At 45.5% G+C, this 22,168-nt stretch overlaps 1 protein-coding gene across 1 annotated transcript in view; it reads right to left on the reverse strand.

Moving 5' to 3' along the window:
* The window catches only part of VRK1 (VRK serine/threonine kinase 1), an 82,636-nt gene that overhangs the window by 53,781 nt on the left and 6,687 nt on the right, over window positions 1-22,168 (reverse strand). The window contains exons 2-5 of the mRNA XM_077463771.1: window positions 20,175-20,353; window positions 10,062-10,117; window positions 3,190-3,259; window positions 136-223 (exon numbers count right to left, since the gene is read on the reverse strand). Of these exons, the coding sequence (XP_077319897.1) occupies window positions 136-223; window positions 3,190-3,259; window positions 10,062-10,117; window positions 20,175-20,343 (383 nt within the window). The 5' untranslated portion in view covers window positions 20,344-20,353. The remainder of the gene's footprint in view (window positions 1-135; window positions 224-3,189; window positions 3,260-10,061; window positions 10,118-20,174; window positions 20,354-22,168) is intronic.

Here is a 22,168-nt window from a genome sequence, read left to right on the forward strand (position 1 = left end):
CTTCCTCTTTAAAATATTCAGTTTGCTTTCAAAATTACCAAGAAAATAAAAACTTCTTAAAATATGCTAATTATCTGTAAACCTGAACTGCAACTTAAATAAAGAAGAGGGTTTTTCTTGAGAACTTCTTATTACCTGTTTCCATTTTTCTCATGAAGTCCAGAGCCCCAGTATCTGGGCACACCAAGGTAGTCCAGTTTATGAGAGTTGGTCCATTTCTGAACTTCAAAAAAAAAAAAAAAATCAATAGAATAAGTTACACCAGTATCTTCATTCACTACCCACATCGATTAACAGGCAAGCATTGCAGATATGAGACAGTAAAAACAAAATGACAACTACCAATGAATTGACGTGGAGAAGCGCTGGATACCTTAAGCTGCCATTGTACCCTTGCTGGATGTCCCATGTATCCCTGTGCCTTTAAGGAGTGGCGGGCTCCTTCCAGGCAAACCTGCCCTGAATATCTCCACTGCTATATGATCTCCAACGAGGGAGACTCAAAAACAGTGTCAGGACCGCAGTACAGTGGGGTGCCTTGATGGAGCCACTGCGGCTTTTCTCAAGTTTGCATTTGTGTGACTAAACCCCTTATTTTTAACGTGACTTGTTAGACGGGGTCAATTCGGTTTTGTTGCAGTCTAGCTGGTACGTGAGCTGGGAATTTTTGTTTGTTTTTGACAGGTATGAAACAGAGTAGATAAATGACTGAGGTTGCCATGTTGCCCAGTTTTTGTTGAAAGATATGGATTACTCAGAATATACATTGAATCTGTGCCCAGTTTTCAAGCTGGGAGAAAATAGGGCATTGCCTGTGGATGTCATGTGTCGGTAATGTAAGCCCCCCCATTTACACTTAACGCAGTTTTGAAATCATGCTACTTCCGAGTGATTTCAAAGCCGCAGGACAGTAAGACTTCACCTAGGGCTTGCCGACATCTGTATACGATTTCATACACAAAATGTCAAGGCAAGTCGCACATGAAATCGCCAAAAATAGTGCAGAACTATTTTTTAAATCGCTCCAATTAAGACGGTGCCATAGAAAGACATTAGATGCGACTTCAGGTGTGAATTATAAGTTGCACCTGTGTGAACGGGGGCCAATTTGGCATTCCATTTTGGGGGGGGGTATAGTATTTAGCCACCCAAGAAAAGCTTCCCTGTGCACGTTCCAATCAAGAATGAATAACTCATTTGCAACCTCTTGAAACATGCGGCTAGTTTCCAACAAACATGGCAACATTAAAAACTCTGGTTCACACCTGATTTGCATTCTGCAGCCCATAGAAATGCATGCATCATGAAAATGCCAATGAGGCCTTTTGCATTTCCGAGCTTAGGCATGTCTAATAGTATATGCCTTTACCTGCGTATTTCTGGCCCATTGAAATCTACGGACATGCATGAAAAAACACACTAAAAAGGACCTTAACCACTTCCCGACCGGGGCACGACAATGTACATCGGCAGAATGGCACGGGCAGGCAAATTGGAGTACAGGTACGTCCATTTGTATTTGCCGCAAAGCCATCGCGTGTGCGCCGCCACCCCCGTGAGTCTGGTCGCGGGTCCGCGGACTCGATCGCTGCGGGGATACCTGCGATCGTCCCACGGGGAGGTGGAACGGGGAGATGCCGATGTAAACAGCATTTCCCCGTTCTGCCTAGCAACAAGTGACACTGATCTCTGCTCCATGTGATTGGAGCAGAGATCAGTGTTCACTAACACACAGCCCAGCCCCCCACAGTTAGTAACACGCCCCTAGGACACACATAACCCCTACATTGCCACCCACTGGTTAACCCCTTCACTGCCAGTGTCATTTACACAGGAATCAGTGCATTTGTATAGTACTGATTGCTGTATAAATGACAATGGTCCCAAAAATGTGTAAAAAATATCCGATATGTCCGCCATAATGTCGCAGTCACAAAAAAAAAAAAAAGAAGAAATTGCCGCTCTATTTTTGTTTATTGCGCAAAAAATAAAAACCGCAGCAGTGATCAAATACCACCAAAAGAAAGCCCTATTTGTGGGAAATACGTAAATTTTGTTCGGTCACACGACCGCGCAATTGTCAGTTACAGTGACGCAGTGCCGAATTGCAAAAAGTGGTCTGGTCTTAAGCCAGCTAAATGGTCCGGTCTGAAAGTCGTTAAAGAGCATAAACAAAACAGAAGGAAAAATGCATGACAGCAGTATGTGAACGGGGCCTTTGTATCCCAAAACATGGCAGCAGGCTTTAACAGTCCCTTGTAACATTTGGAAAGCCTCCATCAGTCACCTGAAACACAGGGGAAGGTTTTATATGTTTCCTTATAACTGGAGAGCAATCTCTAATGCCCCATACACACGGTCGGAAATTCTGACGGAAAAAGTCAGATTGGATTATTTTGTCGGAAAATCTGATCGTGTGTGGGCTCTGACTTTTTCTGTCGGAATTTCTGCTGGATCTAAAATTTTCCGACAACAAAATCCGATCAGACCTTTTCCGATCATGTGTAGAGAATTCCAACACACAAACTGCCACACATGCTCAGAAAAAAATTTGGAGACAAAAGCTATTGGCTACTGGCCTCTACGTAGTCCCGTCGTACGCTTTGTACATCACCTCATTCCGACCGATCCAGTTTTCCGTCAACTTTGTGCGACCGTGTGTATGCAAGACAAGTTTTGGCCAAAATTAGTCTGAAAAAATCCGACGTATTTTGTGGTCGGAATGTCCTCCCGTGTGTATGGGGCATTAGGCTCCATTAGAACATGAAATCCGTTTCTAAGTATGTGGCTGTCTTTTTCCACTAAGCATTTTAAAACAGGCAGTCTCTTGTACCATGGATGTCACTAATATGACATCAAGTAAGGAGAGCTCATTTATAACATGCAACTGCCAAACAGAGTTTACAGTACAATATAATAAGCTCTGGATGGTGCAGCCAATTCTTTAAATTGATATTCTATCGTACCATACAAACAAAATGGACAAGCTGGCATCTGCAGAGGCAGGCTCTGTGTACAGTAACAGAGTCTGCAGGTTAGGTGTGCACGCAAATTCAAAAACATGTCGTGCATAGAGCTTCTAGTCAAGGGCAGACCCTAGAACGTCCAAGTTAACATACCCCTCAAAAAACTATGCTATAAACATAACAACTAGTCATCTGATTTATGTAACAAACAAGCTAGACTTACTCATTTCTGGCTTTGCAGCACGCATGTAGAATTTCAACTCTGAGAATAGGGGCCCATTATCGCTCGGTTCCTACAATTAAAAAACATATTTCAATTTGTGTCCAAAATAAGGGTTCATTTTTTTTCATCTACTTCATCCCCTTCTCTACTAAATTACAGCTTAGTAGGGTCTTGTGGGGAGAAACCCCCCCCCAAGAGAAAGGAATGCAGATAACTGAAAAAAATAAAGTGCTTTTTTTGGCAAAGCGTTGCATTAAAAAAAACAAAAACCACGCTTTTTGTTATTAGGCGCCTGCAAAGCTTTGCACTTCTGATCTGCAGCAATGTCAGGTTCCTTGCAGACTGTCCATGTAGCTGTCTGCCTGTACATCATGGTTACTAAATGACAGGAAGTATCATTGAACTACCTAGAGTGCTTGCCAGTGGCCTGGTAGTTCATTGAAACTATAAGCTGTCAGCTGCAAAGGATTTCAGTACTTGTAGTTCGTTCATTCGTTCACAAAACTCAGTGAATAAATGATGCAACCGTGTGGGCGGAACTCCGCACAGCTGCACGCTTGTCAAATTGCAAAAAGAAGATCCCCGGCCTGCTGTTACAATTAGAAGGGGGATTGGGGAGAGGCTGCAGAAGTGGGAATATGTTACAAGTTCCACTCTAAAAACAGGAGGTGAACTTTAATTTTTGCCTTTGAATACCCACGTAAAAGAGATCATAAAAGTTAAAAAGTTCACAAAAATAGGATTTTTGTACTCGCCGTAAAATCCTTTTCTCTGTAATTCACCGACCAACACATCTCCTCTCTGTAACTAAATGGGTTGTATAGCCTGCCATTAGGAGAACTAGGCAACATTGTTACACAATACACAGAACTTTTAGTCCCGCCCCAGGGAGGCGGGCCCGGTGCCAACAATCCTCCCCGCTGCTCCCAGCAGATTCAGTACATCAACAAGCAGTATAACGTAGAGAAAAGGAGGGGTGGGTGCTGCGTCGGTCGGTGAATTACAGAGAAAAGGATTTTACAGCGAGTACAAAAATCCTATTTTCTCTTATATTCACCGACCGACACAGCTCCTCTCTGTAACCAAATGGGACGTATCCAAGCAGTGTCATACGAGGGGTGGGAAAAACAGCATAAAAACCGCATCCACCATGGCAAGTGGGAACTAGTGAAACTAAGCCCACAAAAAAACAGCAGTGTGGAAAAACACCACCATATAACCGGGTATCCTCAACAGGAATGATCCCCAAGATCGCAACATTGTGGAAGTAATGCAACAGTGCATTAACAAAACAGTACTGCGTTTTTATCGAAAAACCAGGAAAAAACTCAATGGCAACTACATGGCCGCCTGCAAAACTTTGCGGCCAAAACAGGCATCAGCCGATGCACTGACGTCTACCTTGTAGAACTTGGTAAACGTATGGACAGACCAGGTCGCTGCCTTACACACCTGAGCGACAGACGCTTGGTGTCGGAAGGCCCAAGACATGCCGATTACTCTTGTAGAGTGGGCCGTGACTGGAAAGGGGGGCACCTGCCCCTTCAAGGCGTAGGCTTGGACTACAATCTGTCTGATCCACCTGGAAATGGTGGCCGACGAGACCGTCATGCCTTTCTTAGGACCAGCCACCGAAACGAACAGTGAGTCTGACTTCCGAATGGGAACTGTGGCAGACAAGTACACCTGCAGAGCCCTAACCACATTGAGAGCGTGAAGGACCACCTCCTTGGAGTGCTTTGGCTTAGGACCCAACGATGGTAATACAATGTCCTCATTGATATGAAAAGTCGAAACCACCTTCATTAAAAAGGACGGTTGTGGACGCAACACCACCTTATCCCTGTGGATGACCAGATAAGGCCGACAGTTCCGAAACCCTCCTGGCCGATGTTATGGCCACTAGAAAGACCACCTTCTGCGAAAGAGTCAACAGGGGAATCTCCCTGATATTCTCAAACGGCGGCTTCTGAAGTGCCGACAGCACAGGTTCAAATCCCATGGGGGTAACGGAGGACGCACCGGATGGACTACATGGCATACCCCCTGAACAAAGGTATGAGTGAGACGCCAGGGGTCGCTGAAAAAAAAAAAAAAAAGACAGCCAGGGCTGAAATTTGCCCCTTAATGGTGCTCAACGCCAATTTCTGGTCCACTTCATGCTGAAGAAACAGCAGGATCCTGGATATCGAAAAGGATGTCACCCTTTCTCCTCACACATGGAGATGTAGGCCTTCCAGGTACAATGGTATATCTTCCGTGAAGAAGATAGTTGGAATCACCGAGTCCGACAGACCCCGGTTCCTCAGCACCTGACTCTCAATAGCCATGCCATTAAGCGATGATAAAGCTGGGTGAAAGATTGGACCTTGAGATACGAGGTCCTCCCTCAGTGGCAGTCATCAGGGAGCGTCTGCCACCAGACGCACCAGGTCTGCGTACCAGAGCCGCTGAGGCCAATCTGGGGCAACCAGGATTACGGGAATCCCCTCGGGTTCCACTCTGCGAAGCAGATGTGGCAACAGTTTTAGTGGAGGAAAGGCTGGTACTGATCCCACAAAGCCACCAGCGCGTCTGCCCACTAATCTCCTGGATAAAAACCTCGGCACCTTCTGATTGAGATGGGAGGCCAAGAGATCTACATCCGGTGTGCCATTTCAGGCAGAACAGCTGGAATATCTCCGGGTGCAATGCCTATTCTCCTGGGTCCAGCATCTGACGACTCAGATAGTCCTTCTGCCAATTTTACACCCCCCGGTATGTAAATGGCTGACAGGGCCGGAACGTGTCGTTCTGCCCACCGAAGTATGTGAGTGACCTCCCAAGCAGCGGCTTAGCTTCTTGTTCCCCCTTGGTGATTTATGTACACCACAGCCTTGGCGTTGTCTGACTGAATCCTGATCGGACGCCCTTTAAGACTAATCGACCAAGTGTGGAGGCACAGCCTGATCGCTCTCAATTCGAGCAGATTGATTGGCAACTTGGATTCCTCCTGCGACCAGAGGCCCTAAGCCAACTGAATCCCCATCACTCCACCCCAGCCAGACAGACTGGCGTCCATAGTGATCACCGTCCATTTCAGAGGAAGGAACGATTTTCCGGACTGAATCACCGGGGACCTCAACCACCAGATCAGGGAGTCCCTGACCGGTTGGCTCACCTGGATCTGTCCATCCAGGGACAACGGAGATTTGTCCCATTTTGTCAATATCTCCTTCTGCAGGACTCTGGTGTGGAACTGGGCATAAGGTACTGCCTCGAAGGAGGCCACCATGAGTCCCAGTACTCGCATGCAACAGCTGAGCGACGACCACTTGCGGTTCATCAGTAGATTGACCGCAGATCTGAGAGTCAGCAATTTGTCTGAGGGGAGAAAAACCCTTGCTTCCCTGGAGTCCAACAGTAACCCCAGGTACTCCAGACGCTGAGTTGGTACAACCACTGACTTCTTTAGGTTCAACATTCACCCAAATTCTTGCAGGGTACTGGAGCCAGTACTTTGGTAAAGACTCAGGGGGCTGATGCCAGGCCAAAAAGGAAGAGCCACAAACTGGTAGTGGGCTTCCCCTACTGCCAAACGCAGACATGGGTATGTGCAGGTAAGCATCCTGGATGTCCAAGGACGCCAGGAAGTCCCCTTGGAGTGCAGCGACTACTGAACGAACCGATTCCATTCTGAACCTCTGCACCTTTACAAAGTGATTGAGGGCTTTTAAGTCCAGGATTGGACGTACCCCTTCCTTCTTGGGAACCACAAACAGATTTAAGTAGAACCCCTGGAATTGTTCCGATTCCGGAACTGGTACAATCACTCTGATTCAGCAAGTCCCTTACTGCCCCTAGCAGTGCCTACCGGCGAACCGGGGACACGGGTATGCTGGAGGGGGGAGAACCTGGTTGGCGGCCAAGAGAGAAACTATCTTGTAGCCATTGGAAATCAGATTGCAGACCCATTGGTCGGATAACCAGGAGGTCCACCGGGCTGCAAATTCCCGAAGACGACCCCCCACCCGATATGCAGGTGGGGGCAAACCTTCATGCGGTAGCACTTTTGTTCGCAGGCTTGCGGTTCGAGGGACGCTTCTGGCCGTCCGTGGACGTCCTGTCGAGCTTCGGATGTTTTGCCGAAGCACCAGGCAGACGAAAAAGCCGTTTGTGAGCGGAAAAGGAGGGCCCTTGCCTACGGCGTGGCTCCTTAGCCTTCCTGGCCTGTGGAAGTAGTGTACTCTTACCACCCGTGACATTTTTAATAATGTCATCCAATGAAGCTCCAGAGAGCCCGTCGCCAAGGAAGGGAAGATCCGTCAGGGCTTTCTTGGAAGCCTGGTCAGCAGACCAGCGTTTTAGCCAAATCAGGCGCCTCAGCACCACAGCTGACACTGAAGCCCTGGATAACAGATGGAGAGTATCCAGGGCCGCATCACAAACGTACGCAAGGCCTTGCACTAGTTGGTCTGCTAGTTCCACGCAGACAGAGGCCGCCTGTTGCTCTCCCAATTCACAGTGCAAAAGTTTTGCCCACTCAGTCAGTGTCTGACACCAGTGCGGATGCCAGTACTGGTCGCATGGCTGACCCCACAACCGTAAACAAGGAACAAGCCACTGCCTTGGCCTTCCTGTCCGTGGGATCCTCGAATGCAGGAGTCCCCTCAACCGGGATTGTGGTTACTTTATTTAACCTGGACACTGGGGGGTCCACGACCAGAGGAGCCGACCATTTTTTGAGAAGGCTTTCCTCAAAGGGGTAACGCACCGGCAAGTTTTTGGGAACTGAAAAGGTCCGTTGCGGGCGACCCCATTCCCTGTAGATGAATTTGTCAAAATAAGCCAAACACGGGAACACCTTAGGTGAACGTGCTGGCTTGTGGGACCCAAAAGGGAACGGCACATCAGCAGAGGGATCCACTGACTCCTGTATCTTCAGGGTATCACGCACAGCTGTGATAAGTGCTCCAACAAGCGCTATGTCATGCCCGGACCCGGAATCATCCTCTCTGTCCGAACGGTCCTGGTCAGCCACGTCTGATAGGTCAGAGCAGGGGTCACCAGCCACAGCCGGGTCCGAGTTGAATGGGGGGCAGGGGCCTCTTACGTGCACCTTTCCTTATACGCCCCGCCTCTATCTTAGCAACAAAAAAGAGTTAAGGATCGCCACCAGGGTGTCCATGCGCACCGCGATATCCGCAGGTGACCCAGATGCTATAGCCTGGATTTCTGGGGAAGAAACACCAGTTTCTGAAGCCATGCTGACCCTAGCCTGTCTGCCACCTGCAAGGGGACATAGGACAGTGAAGGTCCCACCCTCCTGCTACCGCGTGGGGTGAGGAGGGGTACTTAGCGCCAGACTCTCCACCCTGGGGCGTTCTGTGAATGCCAATAGGCGTGCCTGTAGTCCCTAGGAGGTTACCCAGATGCAGAGTGGAGAAAACTGTGTTGGCAGCAGCTGTCTATAATAGCGGTGAAACATTCTGCAGAGCTTGCTCCAGAGTTCAGCAAAAAGCCATCCAGCATCCTGTACACACAGTGGAAACAGCCTGTGAGAGCACATGTAAAGCTGTCACAAGAGAACTGCGGTTAAGAGTGCTCGGGCTTCAAGAAAATGGCCGCCAATGCAACTAATAGGAGAATCCCATGGAAGATGGCTGCTAAGGCTCACAAGGGGAACCTGCCTTTCCCAGACAAGATGGCCGCCGGACAGCACCATGCGGTGACAGGACAAACCCAGAACAATGCTGCCTGCCTACAGCCAGAACACCTTCAGACACTTTTTGTGACCCCTCAGACCGGGACCAGGACCAACGCTAGCCGCACTCAGCCCCACAGGTGAGAGACCCAGCGAACCTCCCACACACACACCGCCCACAGCGCATGGATCGCCCTCAGAGGGGGGGGGGAGGAGGAAAGATAGGGACTAGGGAGAGAAGATAAGGAGGTGAGGTGGCCCCCGAATCGACCCCCAGGGAATGCCCAGCTGCTCACCCCCACCGAAGTAGGGAGAGCCGTACTTACCAGTCCTGAAGAGCTGGGAGACATTCCATCACAGACCTACTCCTGTGCAGTTACAGGGTAGCTGTTGGCCCGGTATACTGTGATCCAGACATCAGTAGCCCGGTCATATGTATACCCCGGAGCATTGAAGCGCACCGACCACCTCTGGAGCTGAGGCATGTCGTGGCCTGCCGAGCCTTAGCTACGGCCTGCACACGCTCGATGGCTGGACTGGGGAGACTACAAGGATAATCATTAACTAGCCTGTCACCCAGCCGGCAGTTGATGAAAGATCCTGGGATCTTCCATCTTGCGCAAAAAACATCAAACCTGCAGCAAAAACATGGACCAAAAGGGCCTGCAGGGTTCCTAGGTCATTCTCCTTACTAGGCAAAATAAAAAACTGAATCTGCTGGGAGCAGCGGGGAGGGTTGTTAGCACAGGGTCCGCCCCCCTGGGGCGGGACTAAAAGTTATGTGTATTGTGTAACAATTTTGCCTAGTTCTCCTAATGGCAGGCTAAACAACCCATTTAGTTACAGAGAGGAGCTGTGTCGGTCAGTGAATATAAGAAAAATATATTTCATTGCAAGATGGAGTTGGCATCCTCACACTTCTGCTTACATGAACTATGGCTCCCAGGCAAGTAATTCTCCCCCCCCCCCCCTGGAGTCTCACTGCTTCAGTGACAGCTAAAGTTATAATACAATAGAAAATATTACAAGCAGATATGGTAGGTTCTACCCCATAGAGAAGGAGCCAAAGGAAAATACGGGAGAGAGAGGGTCCCTGAGCTAGGAACCCCTAGAATGGGAAAAGCTCCAGGCCCGTCACAGACACTAAAAACACAAAAATAAAATAAATAAGGTTTTACTTAAATCTTACCACTTTAATGACATATGGAGCATCTGATCCAACCTTCTTGGAGGAGTTTTCATTAGCTGGTGTAGGGAAAAAAAAAAAAAAAAAGCGGACATTAAAATAAGTGTATACACATAAATATACAAAAACAATTGTTTAACCACTTCAATAAAGGGAATTTTCACCCCTTTCCTGCCCAGGCCAATTTTCAGCACTGTCACATTTTGGAAGACAATTGTGCGTTCATGCAACATTACCCATATGACATCTTTATATCCCCCCCCCCCCCCCCCCACCAAAATAGAGCTTTCTTTTGGTGGTATTTGATCACCTCTGCAGTTTTTTTTTTTGTGCTATAATACAAAAGACGAGCAACAAGTTTAAAAAAAATAAAAATAATAAAACTTGTATTCTTCTACAGATTTTTGTTTAAAAAATTTCAAGCAGTGTATTTTGATTGGTTTGCGCAAAAGTTATAGCGCCAACAAAATAGGGGATAGATTTATGGCATTATTATTATTATTTTTTTTTTTAATGGCGACGATCTGCGATTTTGCATCGTGACTGACATTGTGGCGGACAGATCGGACACTTTTGACACCATTTTGGAACCATTCACATTTACACAGCGATCAGCGCTATAAAAATGCACCAATTACTGTATCAATGTCACTAGCAGGGAAGAAGTTAACACTAGGGTGTGATCAAGGGGTTACATGCGTTACCTAGGGTGTGATTTTAACTGCTGTACTCATGCTGAGGTATGGAGCAGCCAATCCTGGAAGAGTTGGAGAAGAAAGGAGGAGGGGATCTGAAGTACACAGAATGTCTCTCTCACACTCATGCATGAGATATGTAAATCACCTGTCACTCACAGTAAGGGGGAGAAATGGACATTTGTCTGTCCATTTTTATCTCACTGAAAAAAAGATAAGAGGACTGCTCAGAGCTGGATTAACTCTTTGTGGAAGACTGGGCACAGATGACATGAAATTCTATACTGTACAAGGTGCAAGCCTTAACTAAAAAAATAATAATGTGGGTTTACAACCACTTTAAGGAGCACACAAGGATAAAATAAACAACATCTGCCCACGTAGGCAGAAATACAGTTGTAACATCTGAAGCATTTCAGTAGACAATGATTGGTAACCACAGCTATGACAGAACTGGACAGGGAAAGGAGAAGCAGCACAGTGTTTATTTCAATCCTCTGACCGTTTTCTCTTCCTGTCAGCACATGAACCAGTTGGGTTCCTTGCACTTTTCTCTCACACTCCAACCATGCATTAGAGACTAAGGTCAAATTCAGGTGTGAATATGAAATTACATTTACCCACTTGCTGCCCGCCCACTGTCAAATGACGGCTGGCCGGACGTCATTCGACGGCCTCCCAGATCGACCGCGTCATGTTTCTAGGACACGGCGTGACCCCCGATCTGTGTTAAGAGCCGCAGATTTTTAACCATGCGATCAGCTGTGTCCAATCACAGCCGGTCACATGTACATACAGAGATGCCGGTAATAGGCGCTCCTCACCTCTCACTGACAGAGTGTGAGGAGAGGAGAGGAGAGCCGATCAGCGGCATCTCCTCACAGGGGACAGCTAGGTATGTAATCAGGGCACTGATCATCAGTGCCCTGATTACAGTTAGTGCCCACCAGTGCCAGCAGCGCCAACATTTGCCACCAATCAGTGGCCATTAGTGATGCCAGTCAGTGCTGGCTGTAAAATATAGAAAAAAAAAAAAAGGGCTATGGGGGTACCTCATCCCAAATAACATTTACACAAAAAGACCAACATAACAGACTACTGCGGTACCAGTGAGGAGTTTTAACAAATTTATTGAACAAAATATATACATATAAGCATTTTAAAATCATGAAAAAAAGTGTTCTCAGCAGATTATAACAATTATGGTTACACTACATGTCAAGATCAGAGTGGTTAACGCGTTTCGGAGATAGCTTCTGCAGAACCACAGGTCTATTGACTTTAATCTGGAGAACCAGATGAGAACACTTTCATGATTTTAAAATGTTTATATGTATATATTTTGTTCAATAAATTTGTTAAAATGGAATTATGAACTCCTCACTGGTACTGCAATAGTCAGTCAGTGCTGGCTATCAGTGCTGCCCATCAATGCCCAGTGACACATATCAGTGCCACCTATCAGTGCCCGTAAGTGTGGCATATTCTTACCTCATCAGTGCCCATCAGTGAAGGAGAAAAATTACTTAACAAAATTTACTGACAAACTAAGAAAAAAAAAAAAAAAAAAACTTTCCAAAAAAATTTTGTTGCTTAATTAGGAAAAAAATAAAAACCCAGAAGTGGTTAAATACCACCAAAAGAAAGCTCTATTTATGTGAAGAAAATGATAATTTCACATGGTTACAGTGTAGCACGACTGAGGAATTGTCAAAGTGTAACAGCGCTGAAAGCTGAGGCCTGGGCAGGAAGGGGGTGTAAGTGTCCTGTTTTGAGGTGGTTAAGGAAACCCACTTTCCCATTAATATCCAGGCATCTGCTTCAACAGAGTCTGGAAGGCTAAAGTCTTAGAAACAGGTTCAAGCTTCCAGGAGGTACATGCACCCATCTACTGCATGGTAACTGCAATATATCAAGAAACTGCAGTCTTTTCAAAGTAATTTATATCAATGCACTCCAGCACAGTGCGCAGAAAAAGAAAAAAATGCACATTTCAGTTGTTTAGCATGAGCAAGCATTTTCAAGCTCTAATAAATTAAAGTGGTTCTTAACTGCAGACGTTTTTTTTTTTTTTTTTTTTAGCTCAACGCAAGATATGCATTAAGATAAAAAAACCTGTGTGCAGCAGCCCCCCCCCCCCCCCCCAATACTTACTTGAGTCCCATATCTTGATCCAACAATGTGGACGAGAGCCTGGAGAGCTGTCCAGGAGGGCACTCCCTTCTGACTGGCTGAGAAACAACATGCGCTATTGGCTCCCGCTGCAGTCAAAATCAGTGAGCCAATGTGGAGAGAAGGGAGGGTGGACCCGAGCCACAACTCTGTGTCTGAATGGCTCGAGTTCCCCGATAGCAAGCTGCTCTGTGCAAGACCATTACACAGAGAAGGTCATATATATATATATATATATATATATATATATATATATATATATATATATATATATATATCACGTTCATGCAAAAAAAAAAAAAAAAAGAAGGAGTGCCAATGCATTAAACCAGGGGTGCCCAACCTTTTAAAAAGCGAGGGCCATTTAAGCGACTTGATAACCGGTCACAGGCCACAATGAGCAGAGTGATGGATGGCATGTCCGTGTCCACTCTACATTTGGAGAGTAGACAAGGACGCAGACCACGATACATTTTAGTGGATCGTATTGGAGGTAGAATACAAGTCGGGTTTATATCTGCCACTACTTAGAGGTGAATGGAGGGGTCCAATTGGTTGAACTGTCGGACTGACCGTGTGAAAGGGATCCAAGGCTGCTTTCACACTGATGCGCTGCGGTTTACCCACATCACGTGTGCAACGCAGTGTACCTTTGGCTTTCCTGCAGTTTGCAATAGACTTCTATTATATTCTGCAAGTTTGGTGCACTTTCAGAAAGCTCAGCAAACTCGCAGGTAATAGTCTACGGCTCAGTGCAGGTAACCCGCAGGTAAACTGCTCTGCACCTGCGGATCAGTTTGAAAGCAGCACATTAACCATTGCAGAAAAGATACGCCCATAAATACACTGTGATTTTAGTAATAAACTGACCTTTAATAACAGCATTCTTTCTATTCTATCCCAGCGCAGGAGGTCGCGGGCCACTGGTTGGGCACCCCTGCATTAAACATACATTAAACACACAAACCTGCATGCTTTAAGCTCAGTTTATAGTTGAACTCCAGGCAAACAGTTACACAAAATGAAAATATACTAAATAAGCCCCGGGGCAGGACCTGATTGGAGCCCAGGCTGAGGCTCTTTCACACTCTATACACGCGGTAGTGACATGCGGTTTAGAAGACCTTTATTTCATTTGTATCAATATCTGGAGCTGGGAGAAGCTCCATTCTTGCCCGCACTCCCAGCAGTAGATGGCAGAAGAGGACCTTTCGGGAACCTTGAGCGGCACCTGCAATTCTGCTATTGGTTCACATATAAGGGAGCTTGTTTACTTGCCAAAGGATTTGTATTGCTGAGAGTTACACAGTTCTACCATATTAGCACGACACTGTTTCAATTTTACAATACTGGAGTTAAATCTCACAACTAGGTCTTGCCCTTACCCTCAATCCTGTGACTGGACAGTACAAGAAAAGCCAATACACTGATAAGCTCATCATCATCTCATATTGCTCTCTTTCCCCATCGCACTCCTTGCTGCCACACACAAACTGCAATATACTGATTTTGCAGCTTCTCCCCCTTCTGGTCAAAGCTCTGCTGTACAGCAGCTGCAGAAGGCCGATATTATGACACAAAGCCAAATTCAGGTAATGTCACTGCCTGATCTCTCCACCTCCTCCAATCAGAGAATGCTTTGCATTCATTCACAAAATGCAAAGCATCCTCTAACTGGTACCCGTGCTGAGCAGCCAGCCTTCTGTGTTCACAAAGCATCAGGCAGCTGCTCAGCACAGAACCCGAGAGCAAGCGGTGATCACTGGAGTAGCAGTGTGCTTCAATAAAAGTATCTGTAAACCCCTACATATCCCCAGTGACTGGCTTCAGGTCATACACACTTTAAACAAATCCTCCTACATAAGTCGTATCTGTTTATCTACATTATTCTCCGCTCTATATTCATGCAAAGTGCAGAATTTATAAAGCTTCTCTGAGAGTTTAAAAAAAAAAAAAGGGGGGGAGGTCGGAGAGCTGAAGTTACACTGCAGAGCTCAGTGAAGAGAGATCCGATTGGAGGGGAGGACCCCTCTTTCACAAAGGAACAGAGTTGAGGCTGTCAATCACCTGGTGCTCCTTCCCTGTTAAGGATTAGCTCAGGAGTCTTCGCAAACAGCGCTTGCAGCGCCCGCCAGGAAGTCAGCACTGCCAGCAAGACATTTCCTGATCTCTGCAGCGGGACAATGTCTCACTGCTTGCGATTAGTGCTCTGCAGTGCCGACTTCCTGGCAGGCTCTGCACATGCTTTTTACGAACACGCCTGAGCTCATCCTTATTCCGTCTTTTTTTATCTTGGTGTCAGGAAAACTTGTTAGAAATGATTCGTGCCGATAGCAGAAGAATATAGAAGGGATGCTTGGAGGTTACTTACGAAAGGCAAAGCCACCTTGCACTGCAAGTGCACTTGAAAGTGCAGTCGCTCTAAATCTAAGGGGTAGATCTGAAACGAGTGGAAGCTCTGCTGATTTTATCAACCAATCATGTGCAAGCTAAAATGCTGTTTTTTTTATTTTCCTTGCATGTCCCCCTCAGATCTACAGCGACTTTACTTGAAAGTGCACTTTCAGTGCAAAGTGGATTTTCCTTTAGTAAATAACCCCCTTAGTGTTCTTAAAGCGGGGTTCCACCCTAAAGTGGAACTTCCCCTGATCGGAACCCTCCCCCCCTCCGGTGTCACAATTGGCACCTTACAGGGGGGTGGACATACCTGTCAAAGACAGGTATTTACACCACTTCCGGGCATAGACTCCCATGGGAGTCCATGTCATTTCCTGTTCTGCCGCGCTGTCTGCTGGGACACACACGGGTCCCAGTGACAGCGCAGACAATTCCAATTGCGCTGCGCGACTCGCGCATGCGCAGTAGGGAACCGGGAAGTGAAGCCGATTCACTTCACTTCCTGATTCCCTCACCTAGAATGGTGACGGCAGCAGCCGAGAGCAGAGCGATCGATCGGCCTCGGCTGCCGACATCGCTGGAACCCGGGACAGGGGAGTGTCCATTTATTAAAAGTCAGCAGCTGTAGTATTTATAGCTGCTGGCTTTTAATATTTTTTTTAGGTGGAATCCCTCTTTAAGTACACACTATAGAGGGACATGTTTTGTTCACATTTCATGCCTGAGGTTTACATCCACATTCATTTTCAGCTTCTAGGGGCATTGGCAAGGTATGGTATATGCAAGGTTACATTGGTCGAGGGTTGATGTTATCAATGAATAACAAGCTTTGTTTACTTGTCTCATATCTAATGCAGGCCATACATTGTCGAATTTCGAACTAATTTTCTTTTCAAAATAAAGTTTTTTGTTTTTTTTTGTGATGCGATGGCGCCACCATTGATTTACGAAATTTGGCCGACCAAGCCTTCAATTTCACCTCATGTTGCTACAGAAAAGAATTTGTGGCCAGGAATCTTCTTTTCTTATTAAATTTCTCGCACAATTCTCCCATCATTGATTAGAAAATCGTTTGTTTTTCCAAAAATTTCCAACATGTCCGATTCCTCAAATTTGATTTCCGCATGAAAATCGGCTGTTGCTGCAGCCCACTAATGGTGCAAAATTCGTATGAAAATTCTTAGATACGATTTTTGAAAGAAAATTATTTTGAAATTCGAACTGTGTATGGCCGGCATAACTGGAATTCAATTTTACATTTCAGCTTTTAGTTGCAAAATGGTCCAAACGGATTAGGGCATCTTATCACCAACAGCAGTCTTGTTCCATTTAGTCATTTTTGCCTTAAACTGGAAGTGTCCAGCATGGCCAGCATCCGCCCTTTATTTTTGAACTTTTTTTTTTTTAATCTAATAAAAAGATCTACACACATTTGGTTACATGCTGCTCAGACAGCCAGCCTACTGTGCACAAGCGCTCCCCCATCTTACTAAAATTGTGCTTGAAGTCTTGTAACTTCTCAGGCTAGCTGTATAAGCAACTTCTGCAGTGATGCTCCATGAATCTTATGTCTTGCAAAAAAAAAAAAAAAAAATGTAGCTTTGCGTAGTGATCCATATGACAAACAGTATAAGGGTTACAGGTCCCCGATGCCACAAATATAGGTCACAAGAGACCCTGTGCGTTCAAATGGGAAATCACTGTATTTGCGAAGATGTAGTGGCTGTAAAAGACAAGATCTGACTACGTCCTAATCTTTTTCATTTTAACACCTTCATGACTCGATATCTGCTTTTGCAGCCAGAGCCATTCTGGTCAGGAGTTAGATTTTTTTTTTTGTTTATTTCTTTAACCACTTGCTTACTGGGCACTTAAACCACCCTCCTGCCCAGACCAATCTTCAGCTTTCAGCGCTGATGCATTTTGAATGACAATTGCGTGGCCATACAACACCGTACCCAAAAAAAAATGTTATAATTTTTTTCCCACAAATAGAGCTTTCTTTTGGTGGTATTTAATTACAACTGGGAGTTTTATTTTTTGCGAAACAAAAAAAGATGCAAAATAATCAAAAAAAAAAATTCTTAGTTTGTTATAACATTTTGCAAACAGGTCATTTTTCTCCTTCATTGAAATGTGCTGATGAGGCGGCACTGGTGGGCACTGATAGGCACAGTTAAGGCAGTACTGATGGGCACAGATAAGATGGCACGGGTGGGTGGCACTGATAGGTATCACTGATAGGTGGCTCTGATAGGTAGCACTGCTGGGCACTGATAGGTGGCACTGATGGATATGTGGCACTGGGGTGCAGCACTGTTGAGGCAGATTGTGGGCACTGATGGGTGGCACCGTGGGCACTGATGGGTGGCACTTTTTTATTATTTAGGTGGCACTGATAAGCTGGCCGTGACGCCGGTGATCGGCTTCTTTTTTTCTCCTTGCGCGCTCTGTTGTGTCACATGATCAGCTGTCATTGGCTGACAGCTGATCACGTGGTAAGGGGTCGGGATCGACCCCTTGCCCCGATCCATGATCAGGCGAGTCTCATAGACTCGCTGATCACAGGGGACGCACAGGCCGCTCGTGCACGGGACGACGTCAATAGACGTCGTTCCGGCAAAGCAGGTCTACAGCGCGGATCTCTAGTGGTTAAAACACAAACAGGATAAATCGGAACCTTTTCACGGATTTAAAAAAAATAAAGTAGCATAGGGGGTAGGATAGAATATTGGGGTTGATTTACTAAAACTGGAGTGTGCAAAATCTGGTGCAGCTCAGCATCTAACTTCAACTTATTTAATTAAAGAGGGAGTCCAGTGAAAATGTTTTTTTTTTTTTAACCACTAGGGATCCGCGCTATAGCCGAATGACGGCTACAGCGCAGACCTGCTTTGCCGGGCCAATGACAGCTGATCATGTGATCACAACAGAAAAAAGCAGATCACCGGCGGCCGTGAGAGGGACTTCAGTCCCGATCACGGCTAAGTCATCAGTGCCCACCTGCCCCTTGCCAGTGCAACATACATATAGTAAAAGTGCCACCCATAGTGCCACCTATCAGTGCACACAATCTGCCTCAACAGTGCTGCACCTCATATGCCACATATCCGTGCCCACCAGTGCCGCCTATCAGTGCCCACCAGTGCCGCCTATCAGTGCCCACCAGTGCCGCCTATCAGCGCCCACCAGTGCCGCCTCATCAGCGCATTTCAATGAAGGAGAAAAATGACCTGTTTGCAAAATTTTATAAACTATGAAACATGATTTTTTATTTTTTTTCTTATTTTGCATCTTTGTTTAGCAAAAAATAAAACTCCCAGCTGTAATTAAATACCACCAAAAGAAAGCTCTATTTGTGGAGAAAAAAATTATAAAAATTTCATTTGGGTACAGTGTTGTATGACTGCACAATTGTCATTCGAAATGCATCAGTGCTAAAAGCTAAAAATTGGTCTGGGCAGGAGGGGGGTTTAAGTGCCCAGTAAGCAAGTGGTTAAAGTAAAAGCAATCGCTCGGCTCTCGGGTGCTGCCAGCGCCATTCTCTGTGAGGGAATCAGGAAGTGAAGCATTGCGGCTTCATTTCCTGATTACCTACTGCGCATGCGCGAGCCGCGCAGTGCAATGGGTATGGTCTGCGACGTCTCTGGGACCCATGTGTGTCCCAGCAGACAGCGCGCAGGGACAGGAAGAGGCATAGACTCCCCTGGGAGACTGTGCCCGGAAGTGGGTGCAAATACCTGCCTTAGACAGGTATCTGCACCCCCCTCTCCCCTGAAAGGTGCCAAATGTGACACCGGAGGGGGGAAGGGTTCCGAAAAGCGGAGGTTCAATTTTTGTGTGAACCTCCACTTTAAGCTTTGACAAAAAAAAATTAAAAATCTGAAAGCCGATTGGCTTCTAAGCAGAGCTGCACAAGAGTTTGCACTTTCCAGATTTAGTAAATCAACCTTTTTTCTAGTCAAGGCATCCTTGAAAACTTTGCACAAGGCATGTCATTCTAAAATGTAAAAAGCTAAATGAATATTTTTACATAATGCAGTAACATACACAAATGTAGGACACCCAATGTAAGAGGCGCTTTATTCTTCTAAAGCAAACACACCTTTGCACACTGGTACCGAATAGTAGTCCAGTGTTTCAATTTACCCTCACACAGCTAGTGCCGATGGAGAAGGACGGGGGAGGGGTGGCTCCAAAGACACACTGGTTCTCTGGTCCACTCCACAGCCACCCGGAGATATGGGAACCGGCTCCATTGAGAGAAGGTTACACTTTCCTGTCATGCGAATTGGATGCGGGGGGGGGGGGCTCCTCGTTGAGGGGAACCCACATCCAATTCACATCAGGGTGAACTCAGCCTTACTCTTTTAACCAAATAATGTCAGTTTTTATGACAATGGTAGCTGGAAGGTTGTAATAATGCACAACGAAAACCCAGGGCTTTGTCCAGGCAGACTTGACAAGCGGTTCTGGCTGGTATACAATTTTTTGGCTATTTTTCAGCATTTTGCTAAGGCACCCCTGGAAAGACCTGAAGGCACTTTGAGTGAAAAAGGCTGGGTTAGAACATCTGTCATTTGTTTATTTGCTATGTCTCGATAGGGGATATTTCCTGACTTTGTGGTCACTAGCACAAGAAGCCATGGTAAAATCTCCCCAACAGGAATACAGAGGTTCTAAGCTGCTCCACTGTAAATGAAATAGACCCCCAAATGCTTTTGGTTGGAGACAGAGAAATTTCAATTTCAGAACCTAACTTTAATAGGATTGTCAAATCATCTTTGTAGTGTGTGTCCAGCTCTAGAAACCTCTAAAACTGTCTGGGACTAATTAAAACAAGATAAATTACCAAGATAAAGGCGTCCAAAACCACCCTGTCCAATGGGGGATCCCAATTTCCACTGCCTTTTGGCTGAATCGGTGAGTACCTCCCCAGGTGGGAACTCCTCCGCCAATTTCCGCTTAGCTGGAGCTTTTTTGGCGCCTTGGCCCGATCCCGCTGCTTTCTTTGGAGGCATTTTTCAAGGTCTAGCAAGAAATAAAAAAGTGATTAAAATGTTTTCTTACCCTTTAACACAACGTTGCATTTTTCCATCCCCATAAAGCTATGAATGTATTCCGGTGTTATTTATATAAAAAGCACAGGCGCATCAAATAGCGCAATAAGCCCACAGAAAAGCACCCGAAAGTCAAAGGACATACCACAAGCCGCAAACCTTTTTTTTTTTTTTCATTTTAGAACAGAGGTGTGTAAACACTCAGAATGTGTACACAGGCAACACTAGTCTTATTCTTATACAAATAGCATAACAGTACACAATGTCATTATCACACACAAAAAAGTATGTGAATACATGCACTGACTACATACAGTATAGCAATCAATACAAAGAAAATTGCATTGGAGTGATGTTAGATCGATATGAAGCCTACACCGAGGGTGGTCTGCGATATTGACACCTGAGGATGGCCATATCACCCTCAGATGTTCATAAGGATCTTAAAGCAACCTTGTGCTGAACCTAAGGCTACATTCACACGTCAGCGTTTCGAATCACAGGCAGATTTGAAAGCGCCGATGTGTGAATGGCAAATGGCCGGACTTGCATTCTACATGCTAGTCATTTGAATGACACCCAAAATCGCAGCGCGAGTCTGGCGTGATAAAACACGCTGCAATCGCGGCAGCCTGCATCACGGGAAGCATGCCACCCAAAAAAAGATCAGGAGCTACTTTTGGGTCAGATGATTGCAGCGAGATTTATCGTATGACAATTGCGGCAGATGTTAGGTGCCATTCAAATGAATGGCATGTCAAATGCGAGTCGCGCAATTTGTCATTCACACATCAGTGCTTTCAAATTGCGGGCAGAATAGCGGCCAATCTGCCTGCGATTCAAAATGCTGAAGTGTGAATGCAGCCTAAAGAAATCAAATGAAGGAGTGAAACTGTACAGCAGCAACCTAAAAAGTGCTTCCCACTATCCTGATCGATCTGTCACTACAGACTAGAGCTGCACAATTCTGGATAAAACGAGAATCACGATTTTCTTACTTAGAATAAAGATCACGATTCTCTCGGCGTAACAACTTTCACATTGTACAAAAAAAATTGGGTTAACTTTACAGTGTAGTTTTTATTTATTCATTGGTGTATTCTTTCCCAAAAACTTGTGCTTGAAAGACCGCTGCGCAAATACAGTGCGACATAAAATATTGCAATGACCGCCATTTCATTCTCTAGGTTTTCTGATAGAGATTTTACACCCCTTTAAATGTTTGGGGGTTCCAAGTAATTTTCTAGCAAAAAATACTGAATTTTAACTTGTAAGCAACAAGAGTCAGAAAAAGGTTTAGTCTTTAACCTCTACAATACTGGGCACTTTCGCCCCCTTCCTTCCCAGCCCAATTTTCAGCTTTCATCGTTCTCACAATTTCAATGACAATTGCGCGGTCATGCTACACTGTACCCAAATTAAATTGTTATTTTGTTTGCACAAATAGAGCTTTATTTTGGTGTTATTTATTAACGACTCCGTTTTTTTATTTTTTGTGATACAAGCGAAAAAAGAGTGGAAAAAAAAAAACAATATTTTCTTCTTTCTATTTTAAAAGAAATACAATAAAATCGAATTGTGTCATAAATTTAAGCCAAAATGTATTCTGCTACATGCCTTTGGTAAAAAAAATTTGGTTAAGTGTATAATAATTGGTTTGTGTGATCACGGACATATGTACGCAAATGATCATGTACATATGTGTGCAGGTGATCACGGGACATATGTGTACAGATGATCATTGGGACATGTGATTTTAGTGGGACATATGTGGGGGACATGTTTT

The sequence above is a fragment of the Lithobates pipiens genome, unplaced genomic scaffold, assembly GCF_037356315.1.
Source record: "Lithobates pipiens isolate NorthernLeopardFrog02 unplaced genomic scaffold, aLitPip1_a1.2 Scaffold_30, whole genome shotgun sequence".
In the NCBI taxonomy this organism is placed as follows: domain Eukaryota; kingdom Metazoa; phylum Chordata; class Amphibia; order Anura; family Ranidae; genus Lithobates; species Lithobates pipiens.